Source organism: Euleptes europaea, chromosome 2 (assembly GCF_029931775.1).
Source record: "Euleptes europaea isolate rEulEur1 chromosome 2, rEulEur1.hap1, whole genome shotgun sequence".
Lineage (NCBI taxonomy): Eukaryota > Metazoa > Chordata > Lepidosauria > Squamata > Sphaerodactylidae > Euleptes > Euleptes europaea.
This window is the reverse complement of record NC_079313.1, coordinates 11552798-11567544: the sequence shown is the minus strand read 5'-3', so window position 1 is coordinate 11567544 and position 14747 is coordinate 11552798. Positions and strand designations below refer to the sequence as shown.

The following is a 14747-nucleotide window of genomic DNA, read 5'->3' as shown; positions in this document are numbered from 1 at the left end:
TGCACATGCTCAGGATGCAGCAGGAAGCGATTTCATAGGTCCCTGTGACAATGAACACCCCCTCCACCGCCTTTTGTTTCATTTTTTAAATTTTTTTATACATACATACACACACACACACACGTATATGCAGGGCTGGTGCCAGTCTTTTTTGCGCCCTAGGCAAGGCTAACTACTTGTGCCCCCTCCCATTGCTAACTCATTTTCAAAAACAGATGTCTTGTAGAAAAAATAAAAAACCTGATGCATTCCTACAAAACTTTTTATAAGATGTTATAATTAATTATGGCCCTGACCTGGATGGCCCAGGCTAGCCAGATCTCATCAGTTCTCAGAAGCTAAGCAGGGTCAGCCCTGGTTAGTATTTGGATGGGAGATAACCAAGGAAGTCCAGGGTTGCTATACAGAGGAAGGAACTGGCAAACCACCTCTGTTAGTCTCTTGCCTTGAAAACCCCATAAGGTGTCGCCATAAGTTGGCTGCGACTTGACGGCACTTTACACACACACATAATTAATTATATTCCATAGCACTGTTGTGGTACCTATCTTAAAATAAAAAAATATAAATTGTCAGTTGCATTTTTTCAAGAAACTAATCTGATTAAAACTGTGCCCCTCAGGCCAGTTCTGTGCCCCTCTGAGGTCTGCGCCGTAGGTGACCGCCTAGTTCGCCTAATGGTAACACCGGCCCTGCGTCTGTCTGTCTGTCTAACTATCTACATAAAGTAGAAAAGTAAGAATAAAAAAGCAGATTAAAAGTCATCAAATCTAAACAAAAACTGGTAGTGTAAATAAAAAAACAAAAGATAAGGACAATATTCTTTGCAATACACAGTAACACAACATTGCACATTCATAGATAACAGTCTTACTGTAAAACGTAAAATTTTACATGATGCTTATAAGATACCATTTTAAAATTAAACTTTATCATAGAACCAAATTATTATTAAATCATAATACTGAATCAAATATAACATATATTTAAAAGTTATTAATATTACTTGTTATTTTACATTTCTGAAAATTCCCCCACCCCTAAACAATACTTAATCAAGATACACTTATTCCCTCCACCTTTTTTTCAAGGATTCATTACATCCACATCAGCCAGAGATTAACTGTTAGCCTTTCCATTGCCTGTTAGAAATATTTCTCCCTCACTCACAGGAGCTTTATTTCTCCCTCACTCGCAGGAGCTTTATTGGAGAAGTCACAGCACCTCCTTAGCAGGCAGAAGGTCCTGGGTCCAATCTAATGGCAGGAATCAAACTGCCAGCACTGCTCGTGGTATGGTCCCTACCGCTAATAGGACGTCCTGGGGGCCTGGGCCGCGGGGAGATGCTGTGGGTTTCCCCTTCCGCCCCATCGATCACAGGCCGGCCGAATATAGCTTCCAGTTCCTTGGCGTCAGGCGGGGGGATGGGATACCGCCCGATTGACAGCTCCACCAGGGAGAGGCCCATGCTCCAGATGTCAGACTGGACCGAATAGTGAGTGCCTTGTAAGCGCTCGGGCTGCAAAGGGGAGTCAAAACAAGACACGGGTTAGTTTGGCCTCACAGGATGCACCTGAAGACAAAGTTAACCCTGCTGTTTAAAATGTGTTATGTGCAAGACATTCACGCCCCTCCGGTTTACAAAAGCTTCCCTGCTCCATCAGTTAGACACGATTCGTTGCTACAAATGAACAGGCAAGCGACAATTACGGATCAGCGGTGCTTACCTCTTGTGAGATGGCTGCAGAACCCAGCCGAAAGGAAAAAAAAACAGTCTCTCTCGTTATTAGGAAACAATAACTAAAACTGGTTGTTGAAAAGCCCCTTTTGGCTCAAACTTACAGAAGCAAGCCCCTGATAACTGAAACTGTGCTGCAGTTTATTCCATGAATGAAGGAAATAAAACACCCTGAAGCAAAATCACCTCTTTCCCCCCAATCTGTCATTTACTGGGTAAAGCAAGAGAATGACCAGCAAATAGGCTCAATAATATACACTCAATATATATACAAACAATTTTATCTAAGAAACTATGTACCCACTGTATAACAACTATGTGTAAAAAAACAACACCTATCATCCAAAAATGAAAATATACAAACAAATAACCCAAAGAATCAAAACTGAAAAGTCCATTTGAAGTATAAATGGCCCTTGGTCCATTTATCTTAGATTTAAACACTTTTCAATAGCCAGTTCAAGGGCTGTAGGTAGACCATGTCTTCTTGTCCAGAAGAATTCCTTGGTTGTCTCAGAAAGAGCCAGGAAAATATGCAGATATGCATATCTGCATATTTTCCTGGCTCTTTCTGAGACCCTGCATATCTGCATATTTTCCTGACTCTTTCTGAGACAACCAAGAAATTCTTCTGGACAAGAAGACACGGTCTACCTACAGCCCTTGAACTGGCTATTGAAAAGTGTTTAAATCTAAGATATTGGACCAAGGGCCATTTATACTTCAAATGGACTTTTCAGTTTTGATTCTTTGGGTTATTTGTTTGTATATTTTCGCTTTTGGATGATAGGTGTTTTTTTTTACACATAGTTGTTATATAGTGGTTACATAGTTTCTTAGATAATTTTTTTTGTATATATATTGAGTGTATAATATTGAGCCTAGTTGTTCTTTTTTTGGAGGTCCAGGGTATCCGTAACACTCTCCTCCAACACCACATTTCAAAAGAATCTACTTTCTTCTGGACCGCCAAAAATATATATATATAAAAAATCAGTGGGTTTTAGATCAAATCAAGCCTGAACTGACCCTAGAAGCTAAAATGACTAAACTGAGGCTGTCGTACTTTGGACATATTATGAGAAGGCAAGAGTCACTGGAAAAGACAATCATGCTAGGAAGAGTTGAAGGCAGCAGGAAAAGAAGAAGACCCAACAAGAGATGGATTGAGTCAATAAAGAAAGCCACGGCCCTCAGTTTGCAAGATCTGAGCAAGGCTGTTAAGGATAGGACACTTTGGAGGACATTGATTCATAGGGTTGCCATGAGTTGGAAACGACTTGACGGCATTTAACACACACACACACATTATTGAGCCTATTTGCTGGTCATTCTCTTGCTATTTCCTATACAGCATAGGTGTTTTTCGTTGTTGCCAGATTAACTGGGTAAAGACACACACCGGCAGACAAAAAGTCCACTCCCCAATACAAATAGTGTACAAGAACGCAAAAGGACGTACGGACATATAGGATCGAGTGCCCACAAAGGAATTTGCCATGGAGTCGATGAGCTGACCACTGACTCCAAAATCACAGAGTTTAATTTCTCCTCGGGAATTCACCAAGATGTTAGATGGCTTTACATCTGCAAGTGGATTCAAAACAAGCAAACAAAACAGAAAAAAAAAACAGAAAATGTCACAGCACAAGAGTAATTCAAACTATTGGGACATCCCACTGAGGGCTGTACATATTTCAAAGCACTCGCCAAGGTCAGAGTCTGGTACTGAAGAAGACGAAGAGTTGGTTTTTATATGCCGACTTTTGCTACCACTTAAGGGAGGCTTACAATCACCTTCCCTTCCCCTCCCAACAACAGACACCCGGTGAGGTAGGTGAGGCTGAGAGAGCTCTAACACAGCTGTGACTTGCCCAGGGTCACCCAGCTGGCTTTGTGTGTAGGAGTGGGAAACCGATCCAGTTCACCAGATTAGCCTCTGCTGCTCATGTGGAGGAGTGGGGAATCAAACCCGGTTCTCCAGATCAGACTCCACCGCTCCAAACCACTACACCGCTCCGGCTTTCACTGAACGTAGGAATTAGCTGAGAGGCTTTGATACTTTATCTCACATACGCAGTTTTCCTCTTAATCGGGGCGTAAAACACGAAGTTCCTAATCTACAGGGATGAAGGGGAACACTCAAAGCTTCAGAGGCACAGAAGACCTCCAAAACCTCAAGACCCTTCCCAGGTTGCACCAGGGTTACAGCTGAGGTACAGCACATACTCTGCATCTAGAAGGTTCCAATTTCTACCTCTGGCACCTGTTGTTACAGGACTTCAGGTATACAGAGCTGAAGGCGGCTTTGGAAAGCTTTTGCTACTCAGTGCCAATAAAATTCAGGACCAGATGGGCCAATGGCCTTCCTCTGCTTTGCAGGGTCATGTGCTCGACAGAGCCGCCTTACGCAAGCAAAGGTGGTCCTCTGGGTTGGCCAGTGCCTAGGGGAAAGAAACTCTCCCCTCCCCATTCAAATGCCACCTTGAGTTTTCTGATGAGAGAAGCAGGATATGAATGACGTAACAGATGGGAAGGTCCCCAAAGGGTTGGGCAAGTATGTCAGATACACTGTGCTTATTTATTTAAACATTTATACCCTGTCTTTCCTTGTGGCTCAAGGTAGCTTACACGTCACAGCCAGTTAAGAGGAGTCTTGATAAAGGGCTATAAAATTATGCTCCGTATGGAGAGAGTGGACAGGGAGAAGCTTTTTTCCCTCTCTTCTAATACCAGAACGCGGGGGTCATCTGCTGAAGCTGGAGGATGAGAGATTCAAAACAGACAAAAGAAAAGTATTTCTTTGCGCAACGCATGGTTGAACTGTGGAACTCCCTGCCCCACGATGTGGTGATGGCTGCCAACTTGGAAGGCTTTAAAAGGGGAGTTGACATGTTCATGGAGGAGAGGGCTATCTGTGGCTACTAGCCAAAATGAATAGTAGTCATGATGCATACCTATTCTCTCCAGGATCAGAGGAGCATGCCTGTTATATGAGGTGCTGTGGAACACAGGCAGGATAATGCTGCTGCAGTCGTCTTGCTTGTGAGCTTCCTAGAGGCCCCTGGTTGGCCACTGTGTGAACAGACTGCTGGACTTGATGGGCCTTGGTCTGATCCAGCAGGGCTTTTCTTATACTCTTATGTTCACAGTTACAACATTACAGTTTAAAACTACGGATTAAAGGACCATCTCCTGTATGTCCCCAGGTGCCAACAGTGGTCTTTAGTTTGCCATATGCTGGCTATTTGCCCACTTCAGGTGGCCTTCCTGGCATCGGGCAGTGCCCGTGCCTTTCTCACTGTGGCTCGCATTCTGTGAAACAGGCTCCCTGAAGTAGCGAGGAGAGCATTGTCCTTAGCTTCAGGAGGGGCCACGGGGTCATTTTATTTGCCAGGGCTTTTGATGATGAAGAAGAAGAGTTCGTTTTTATATGCCGAATTTCTCTACCACTTAAGGAAGAATGAAACCGGCTGACAATCACCTTCCCTTCCCCTCTCCTCCCCACAACAGACACCCTGTGAGGTAGGTGGGGCTGAGAGAGCTCTAAGAGAGCCGTGACTAGCCCAAGGGAAGGGAAGGTTATATTCTTAGCGTATAACATTGTACTATTTGGCATATTTATGGAATTTAAGAAGTATAAATGTATCAGAAAACTAAGAAACACTGCAAATCTACCCAGTACTGAAGAGTTGCATACCTCACCCTGTGAGGTAGGTGGGGCTGAGAGTGTGAGACTGGCCCAAGGTCACCCAGCTGGCTTCATGTGTAGGAGTGGGGAAACAAATCCAGTTTACCAGATTAGCCTCTGCTGCTCATGTGGAGAAGTGGGGAATCAAACGCGGTTCTCCAGATCAGAGTCCACCACTCCAAACCACCGCTCTTAACCACTACACCACGCTGGCTGATGGGAGTCCGAACTGCAGGTTTTAAATTGTGGGCCCCTCTAGCAGGGAAACGCCAGGCATGAGGGAGAGCCACAGCCAGTCAAACACAAAGCTGCCTAAACCAAGTCAGGCCACACCGTGTTTGCCTAGCTCACCCCAGAGCGGAGAAAGGTCTCCCTCCTCACCTGATACCTGCGGTCCTTTAACTGGAGATGCCAGGGATTGTTCCTGCATGGACAGCAGATGCTCAGCCATTGAGTCACAGCCCCTTTCCCATGTCAGAATAGGCAGTAATGGGCTAGAATGGACCTGCCTGTACAAGGATGGCTTCAGTCTCCCCCCTCCTGCTCTTGTTTGCATCTCTTCCTTAAAACTAGACAGAAAGGTCAGGCGTCAACTCAAACGCAACACCCGCCCCGCTGCCCCTTTCAAATCCCAGGAAAACAGAAGGGGACCCATGTTGGTTTACAACACGCTTCATTTGCAAAGCTGTACTACAATGCAGTAAATAGTGATCTTCATCCACTTAAAATAATCAATGGTATCAGGTTTTGACAGATCTGTTATTAAATATCTTGACACCAAGTTCCACATGCTAGTGGTTGATAGAGGCAAGCAACATTGTAGACACAATATGGGTTGACACTCACCTCAAAAGAGCAGCCCTTGGAGGAAAAAGGCTGTGGCTCAGTGGTAAGGCTGAGGACAGTGATGGTCTTATTTTAATCCCTAACCCTCCCTTTTTCAAGAATGTTTTACTGTTTCCCCCCTTATTCTTCTCCTCTGAATTGACTCCTGTTATTGTTATATGGTCTTAGAGCGTTTGGAACCTTTAGAGATATTGTGGTTCTAAATTGTAAATTGTTGGAGTTTTAACCGTGCTGGAATTTCTGTAAGCCGCTCTGAACCCAACTTCAAAGTTGGGAAAGGGCGGCATAAAAGTCGAATAAATGAATGTTGCTGGTTGCTCCATCCGTGCAGAGTGACTGGGTAGAGGGGCAAAATTCATCACAGGTTCTGGCACTATTGTATTGCCATGATCATTCCAAGCCCCGTGGATACGGAGGGAGCTCAAGAGCATGCAAACAATGGCCTGAAAAATTTAAGCAAGTTATAGCTACGTTCAAGCTTTCACTGTGATGGTAACTGGTTGGGAACAGTGGGGGGTGGGGAGAGAGAGAGACGCTAAAAGGTGAACTCTTGAGCACAGCAACGTTGACTAAATGGACGCAAAGCCATTTCCTAACTTGTTTTTACTGCATAATCTGGGTTTCCCAGGAACGGAACAAACCGAAGCCCAGCTCTCTCACCTCTGTGCATGATCTGGTGCTTCTCTCGCAAGTAAGCCAATCCACGTAGAACCTGCAGATGGGAAGACAGAGATGGGGGGTGGGGGGATAAGGGGGGGAAGAGGTCAGGGAAAGGCCCAGGTTGGGGAAGCTGCAGCTTTTTGGAGGGAGGGGGTAGAGCCACCTCGGATTACTCAAGTTTTGAAGGATGCAGCAGACCTTTCGAGCAACGCAAGCTAAGAGTTGGCTAATAAGAGATTGCATCAACCAGAGGGTGGTGTTTCCAGCTTCTCCTTGGAAGCCCTGCTGGTTTCCTCCTGCCATACTGGCTAGGCCAGCCCTGATTCTACTTTTGCCCTCTTGCCATAAGAAGAAGAGTTGTGTTTTTATATGCTGACTTTCTCCACCACTTAAGGGAGAATCAAACTGGCTTACAATCACCTTCCCTTCCCCTCCCCACAACAGACACCCTGTGGGGTAAGTGGGGCTGAGAGAACTCTGTGACTAGCCCAAGGTCACCCAGCTAGCTTCATGTGTAGGGGTGGGGAAACAAATCCACGTCACCAGATTAATGCCCGCCGTTCATGTGGAGGAGTGGGGAATCAAACCCAGTTCTCCAAATCAGAGTCCACCGCTCCAAACCACCGCTGTTAACCACTACACCACGCTGGCTCTCTAAAGAATGTGAAGTGGGCTTGAGGCGGCCCAGGTGCTTTCCTGGGGAGCATCCTGCCTCTGCTGTCTAAGACGGCCCTGCATGCTGCGAGAAAGGAAGGCTGTGGCTCAGAGAGATGGCGGATTCCTGTCTGCATCTCTGCTGAAAGGCTCTTGGCTAGTGGGAAAGACCTCCCTCTGCCGGAGACCCTGGCCAAGGCAAAAAAAGAAGCAAATACCTCTGTGCTAACCAAAACGCTCAATTAGAAAAAAGTACAGGATGCCAAGCATAATATACTCACCATCAATGTATTGGTAACACTATATAAACCCAATACTAACAAGCAAACCACATATGACCAAGGATGGAAACTCAACAAAGCAAAGGATGAACATCTAACGTACAGTCCATATGCAGTCCATAAAAGGAAATTCTTCCAAATTCTTCCAAAGCAAAGTGTAACTTGAATGTTCCAAACAACGATGGTTACTTCCAATTCCAGATGACTTCCATATAAAATGGTAAGTATCTACACATCACAAGTCCACTGCACAGACAGTGATCTAGAAACATGTGCCATTACGTGGAGACTTCATCAGTGTGCTGTGTAACACACAGGTACATTATTTCATCTGGTACAGTAATGGGTAGGACAAATTTCACCTTCCCATATTCAAGTCTTTCCTAGGAAAGACTTGAATGTGGGAGTGTGAATGTTCGTAGTTTGGAACATTCAAGTTATATAGTGTTATCAATACATTTATGGTGAGTTTATATCATGCTTAGCATCCTATACTTTTTTCTAATTGAGACCCTGGCCAGCCACTGCTGGGGGCTGGGGGAGGACTGAGCTAAATGGACCAATGGCCGGACTTTGCGCAAGGCACCTTTGTAACTTCCAATGGAAAAACCCCCTGAACATCTCCCCTTTCAAAGGCACTCTGAGTTAGAGCCCCTAAATCTCCATGCCTGCGTGGTGTAGTTGTCAAGAGTGGTGGTTTGGAGCAGTGGACTCTGATCTGGAGAACTGGGTTTGATTCCCCACTCCTCCGCATGAGCGGCAGAGGCTAATCTGGTGAACTGGATTTGTTTCCCCATTCCTGCACATGAAGCCAGCTGGGTGACCTTGGGCTAGTCACAGCTCTGTTAGAGCTCTCTCAGCCCCACCTGCCTCACCATGTGTCTCTTGCAGGGAGGGGAAGGGAAGGTGATTGCAAGCCGGTTTGAATCTCCCTTAAGTGGCAGAGAAAGTCGGCATATAAAAACCAACTCTTCTTCTATTTTCATAGAAAAGGGGATAGGTCAGACATGGGGTTGGACTCTCCACTCTGCTCAGCTAACTGGAGTGCCTTCCTCAGATGAAAACACAAGAGGGCTTTTCTGCTGGCTCCGTGCATGAGAGGAAGGCAACGCCGTTAGCTGAGCAGAGTAGCAGGATACAGCCCGTTAACTGTGCATTAACTTCACAGAGACTTGGGAACACCCCCCACAACTTGCAAAGGTGTTGTTTGAGAAGCTGTGCTTCATATGAACAAACAATATAGCCTGAAAGTTCACTCTGCCCCAGAAGCTCAAGGAAGTTAAGGGGCATCAATGGAACCAAAGGGTCCTCTGAAGCGTTCGATATGTCTGCTATCTCTGAGAAGCCCCTTTAGCACGGGAAGAAGCTCTGCATACCAAAGCAATGTACAACTATTCCCACCACCCAAAGAGCTGCGGACTGTGCAGCAGGTGTGAATTCAACTCCCGAACTGGTTCTTCCAACACTCAGGAGAAGCTGGTGGGAGGACAAGAGAGGCAGAGGCAACGGGCAACTCAGTATTAAAAATGCAGTGTGCCTTATTTTCTTTTAGGCAGTCCCGGCCTCTCTCTTCCCAAGGCAGAACTTTTAAATTTATTTTATTTTATTACAACAGAAGGCAGGAGCATACTCACCGCTATACTGACTTTCCCCAAGATTTCCTCTGGAATTCTTTTGGCTTCTTTCAAAACCTGATCTAGGGAGCCTCCATCCTGAATTTGGAAAGGGAAAAAAAAAAAGACTAGCTGATCGATATGGACATTCAGAGTTCCCTGTTTGCTTCACAGAGTTCAATTCCCTGGTTGACGTGCACGTGTTACCATAAACATAGGGAACTGACCTCCCTTTCCCAGGCATCTGACAGCTGGGAAAGGGGGGGAAGTAATGCATGCAAAGACACCATTACATGGCTGCTTCTGCTTTGCCTGGACAATTCTCCCTCCAATCCTATAGCTCATGTAAGGAAGAACGGCCTTGAGACAGAGAGCCCAGGGTTTATACGATCTCATAGTAAGTCTGGAGAGGTACTGCTGTTTATTTTGCGTTGGTTTGTTTCCAGGTAACTCCGAATACTAAATACTTCAATAATGTTCTGTGTCTATGCCCAGTATTTTGATAAGTTCTGGTGGGCTAGAGAGATATTCTTCTCGAGTTTTAGCTTGTTACTAAAAGGTAACTTGTATCAATGACTGTTATATGGAACTTTATCAGTTCTTGTAAAGGGCCTTTGGCCACATGCAATAAACCTGAACCTCATCACTGAGAGCCTAGCAAAGTCCTCCTGGCACACCATGTTGTGGAAACCAGTGCCTATTAGACAAAGTGGCAACATATAACCTCCCTGTTCAGAGGCAGTATATCTTTGAATACCAGTGGCCGGGGAGGCCTCCAAGGGAAACAAGGGGAGCGATGGCCCTCGCAAACAATCATTAAAGAGCACTGAACATGGATTGGAAGTGCATTATTCGGCATGCGTGAAAGCGCCCATTGTGAACTGCATCAGGGACTGTGGTTAAAAAGGCTGATGACAAAGCCAACGAAAGAAAACTACAGGCTGAAATCACACCCAAGCTACGATCTGAACAGTCTTCCCGGGAAAAAGTCCGATGCTCTCCCCACCGAGCACATATACCCGTGCATCAACATACACTCTCACACACTCCAGTTTCCACCTTTTGACACAGGCACGATTTTCTCCCCCTTTGCTTAAGGAGGATTACTACACTCAATAATCACTGGCATGAGGGGTTTTCCACTGCTTCATTTCTTTTCAGTTGCAGAATTAATTGGGCCTCACTGATAACAACATGACTTGACAAGTCACCAGATGGCAGCATCTCTCCTGTAATACTGGTGGTGGTGGGGGGGTAGAGAGGCAGACGCCAACAAAATTCCAAAAGGGGGTGGTGGTGGCATTAGAAGAGAAGAGCCATTCCCTTCTCTGCCAATTCTTGCGCTGCGTATACAAGGCTTGTCTCGAAGAGAAATCTGTTCACTGCCAAAACTGCAACGGATCCTCTTGGCTGGAACCAAACGTTTTGCCATCCCCAAAGCAATCCCCACCCCAATTTCAAGACCTTGTTCCAGCTGCCCCTCCCTTCAGACTAATGGTGATCAGACAGAACTTCTCCACAGTGAATACCCTCCCCAGAGAGACGATGGTCTGATGCCCGGCAAGCCCTGCATTATTCTCCTGAGCTTCTATCTAGCGCACTGGTATCCCACCCTTACTCCGAGGCGCTCAGAGTGATGTACACGGTTCTCCCTTCTCTATTCTACCCTCACAACAGCCTTGTCAGGTGGGTAAGGATGAAAAGGGGGACTAGACCAAGGTTACTAAGCAAACTTCATTGCAGAGCAGAGATTGAAATCCGGGTCTGCCAGATCCTATAATCCATCACTTTAACCACTACAGTGACTATTGCTCTAGCCATTTTGGTTCTGCTGCTTTTAATGCATTCAGTGCACTGCAATACTGTCCTGCTTTCTCTCGATTAACAGATATAAGATGCCTTGGAGTTTTGTTTTGTTAAAATGGGAAGGCAGGATGTAAATGTTTCAAATTAGCAAACAAATCGGAGACGTTTATGCGAGCCCCTTTGGCTCTTAAACAGAAACGTTCCTTCCACGTTGCCATAAGCAGGCAAGTCCATCCTCAGCATGCGAGCAGACAAAACCTCAGAGATCCACAATCATATCTCCAGGTGCTTAAAAAAAAAAAAAACTGACACCGGGCACACCAAGTTGGATCAGGAGCCAGAGCTGTGGGGTGGGGTGAGAGGGGCTCTTAAAAATCCATTGCCAGTGTGGTTAAGTGGTTAAGGGCGGTGGTTTGGAGTGGTGGACTCTGATCTGGAGAACTGGGTTTGATTCCCCACTCCTCCACATGAGCAGCGGACGCTAATCTGGTGAACCAAATTGGTTTCCCCACTCCTCCACATGAAGCCAGCTGGGTGACCTTGGGCTAGTCACGCTCTCTCAGCCCCACCTACCTCACAGGGTGTCTGTTGCGGGGAGGGGGAAGATGATTGTAAGCTGGTTTGATTCTTCCTTAAGTGGTAGAGAAGGTCGGCATATAAAAACCAACTCTTCTTTTACTTCTATCTGATACTTGATCTGCACCAATCAACGGCCAGTTTTCCCAACTGGAGTCAACCCCTCCAAGCTACTATTAACCCAAGATAGGTGTGTGGGGAAGACAAAAGAGACTGGCACCCACAATGCACCTGTGGCTAATACAAACGCTCGGGGAAGGACAGGCTTCTAAAGCTCAGGCGTTACAAAACAAATTCTACTTCATAGGTGTGTTAAGGCTTGAGAGACTGATGATGCAACGTTAAGGGTGCAGGTACAAGGAAAACAATTCCTTATCCCCCCCCTCCCCACTTGAAGAATTGGAGGTAAGTGTGAAGAAGCTTGAGGGCTGGAACTTAGGCCTATCACAACACGGGACAGCCATTCCAGGCGGGCAGGTGCTTAAGAGGCCATCTGGTAGGGTGGCATCTAGGACGCGTTGCGCCACACTCGTTCGCGCAGCCCTGCCCAAGAACAGGTATATAAATAGGTTATGTGCAGGTGTGACAAAGGAGATGTCGGCAGAAAGTTAACTGGTAGGCATTTCAGGAGATAGAGTGACACATTGGAGGCCAATGTGGAAAGAAACGAGGTGGCACGTTGGGAATAACAAGAAAACAAGAGTCTAGTGGCACCTTGACGACTAGCATGATGTTATTCCAACATAAGCTGTCATGGGCTAGATATTTTTCCCAGCTCTGTGCAAGCCTTTAAAAAATAAACAAGGAAAAAACCCTTTCATCAGCACCTAGGATTTAAAATATTTTGGGCACCGCAATTTAAGAAGGATGTAGACAAGCTGGAACGTGTCCAGAGGAGGGCAACAAAGATGGTGAGGGGTCTGGAGACCAAGTCCTATGAGGAAAGGTTCAAGAAGCTGGGTATGTTTAGCCTGGAGAGGAGAAGACTGAGAGGGGATATGATAACCATCTTCAAGTACTTGAAGGGCTGTCATATATAGAGGATGGTGCCGAGTTGTTTTCTGTTGCCCCAGAAGGTTAGACCAGAACCAACGAGGTTGAAATTAAATCAAAAGAGTTTCTGGCTAAACATTAGGAACAACTTTCTAACAGTCAGAGCGGTTCCTCAGTGGAACAGGCTTCCTCGGGAGGTGGTGATTCTATGACCTTAAGCAGATGATGAGAGAGAGGGCATCTTGGCCATCTTCTGGGCATGGAGTAGGGGTCACTGGGTGTGTGGGGCGGGGGAGGTAGTTGTGAATTTCCTGCATTGTGCAGGGTGTTGGACTAGATGACCCTGGTGGTCCCTTCCAACTCTATGATTCTAAAGGATCAGCATGGCAGAAGACACAAAGGAAGGGTGTAGGGGAAAGGAACGCTAAGAGCTGGAAACAGGAGAGCCTGAAAGGAGAAGGGAAAACAACTGGGTGAAGAAGTCAAGGACAAGATGACTGAGAGTATGAAAGAGGAAGGAGTCTGGAGTGGAGGGAGGGAGCCATCAATGAGCCAGTGCAGAAGACACAGTGACTGAATGAATCATTCAAGATATGCAAATCTGCCACGCCCCGGGCATGCAGACTACATACAGTCATCCACGCTTGGCACAGTATTCCCAAAGAATACTCTCAGCCAACTACCTGTCCTGTCTTGAAGGGGGGGGGGACAGGAACCTGGTCCTCACCATGTGCTCCATGCAGATGCTGATCTCCCCGTCACTGTAGAAGGCGCCGTAGAAACCCACGATGTAGGGGGAGTTGCACTCGTGAAGCACCTGGAGCTCGCGGATGATCTGGTTTCGGATGGCGGGTTTGATCTCCAGGTGAATCAGCTGCCAAAAAAAAGGGAACAGGAAAATCAAGGAGAAGGATAGTGGAGTACTCCTAAGCGACATTTATTACCTTCCAAGGGCAACTGGGATCTCTGCGCACCTCAACTGTTTTGCCATCCCTGGGAAGGAGGGAGGGTGTATGGAAAAGAAGCACCTTGGCTATGAGGCAGAAGTGTTGGGTTTTTTTCAACAAGAATAAAAACCATCCCAAAACTAAAATACCTGTTCTTCTTAGAATCACAGAGTTAGAAGGTCATCTAGTCCAATCCCCAGCTCAATGTGGGATCAGCCTACAGTATCTCTGACAAGTTTTGTTCAGCCTCTGGTTAAAGAGTGCCAGTGAGGGGGAGCTCACCACCTCCCTAGGAAGCTGATTCCACTGTTGAACAACTCATACTGTAAAAAAATGTTTCCCTAGTATCCAGCCAGTACCTTTCTGCCCATAATATAAACCCATTATTGCGAGTCCTATCCTCTGCTGTTAACAGGAACAGCAACCTGCCCTCCTCTAAGTGACAGCTCTTCAAATACTTAAAGGGAGCAATCATGTCCCCCCTCAACTTCCTCTTCTCCAGACTGAACATTCCCAACTCCCTCAGCCTTTCTTCATAGGGCTTGGTCTCCAAGGCCCCGATCATCCTCCTCGCTCTCCTCTGCACCCGCTCCATTCTGTCCACATCCTTTTTGAAGCGAGGCCTCCAAAACTGCACACAATACTCCAGATTCAGCCTGACACCTTGCGATTTGGATATGATGCCTCTTTTGATACACCCCAAGATCGCATTAGCCTTTTTTGTCGCTGCATTACTCTGGCTGCCCATATTTAACTTATGGTCCACCCATACCCCAAGATCCTCTTCACACACACTGCTACCCAGTGCTACCGCTTCAAACCAGCTGATTTACAGCTACCGAAAAGTACTATTATTGAAAATGAATTCTCAGGATAGCTAAAAGGCTCCAGTGTGGTAACGAGAATGACAACCAGGAAGAAAATCTGGTTAAACCTGCTTAG

The 14747-nt window shown here is 46.2% G+C and overlaps 1 protein-coding gene across 1 annotated transcript in view; it reads right to left on the bottom strand.

The window, feature by feature from the left end:
• The window catches only part of MAP2K2 (mitogen-activated protein kinase kinase 2), a 29093-nt gene that overhangs the window by 4298 nt on the left and 10048 nt on the right, over window positions 1-14747 (bottom strand). Inside the window, exons 3-7 of the mRNA XM_056867707.1 lie at window positions 13586-13732; window positions 9505-9582; window positions 6936-6987; window positions 3201-3325; window positions 1306-1519 (exon numbers count right to left, since the gene is read on the bottom strand). Of these exons, the coding sequence (XP_056723685.1) occupies window positions 1306-1519; window positions 3201-3325; window positions 6936-6987; window positions 9505-9582; window positions 13586-13732 (616 nt within the window). The remainder of the gene's footprint in view (window positions 1-1305; window positions 1520-3200; window positions 3326-6935; window positions 6988-9504; window positions 9583-13585; window positions 13733-14747) is intronic.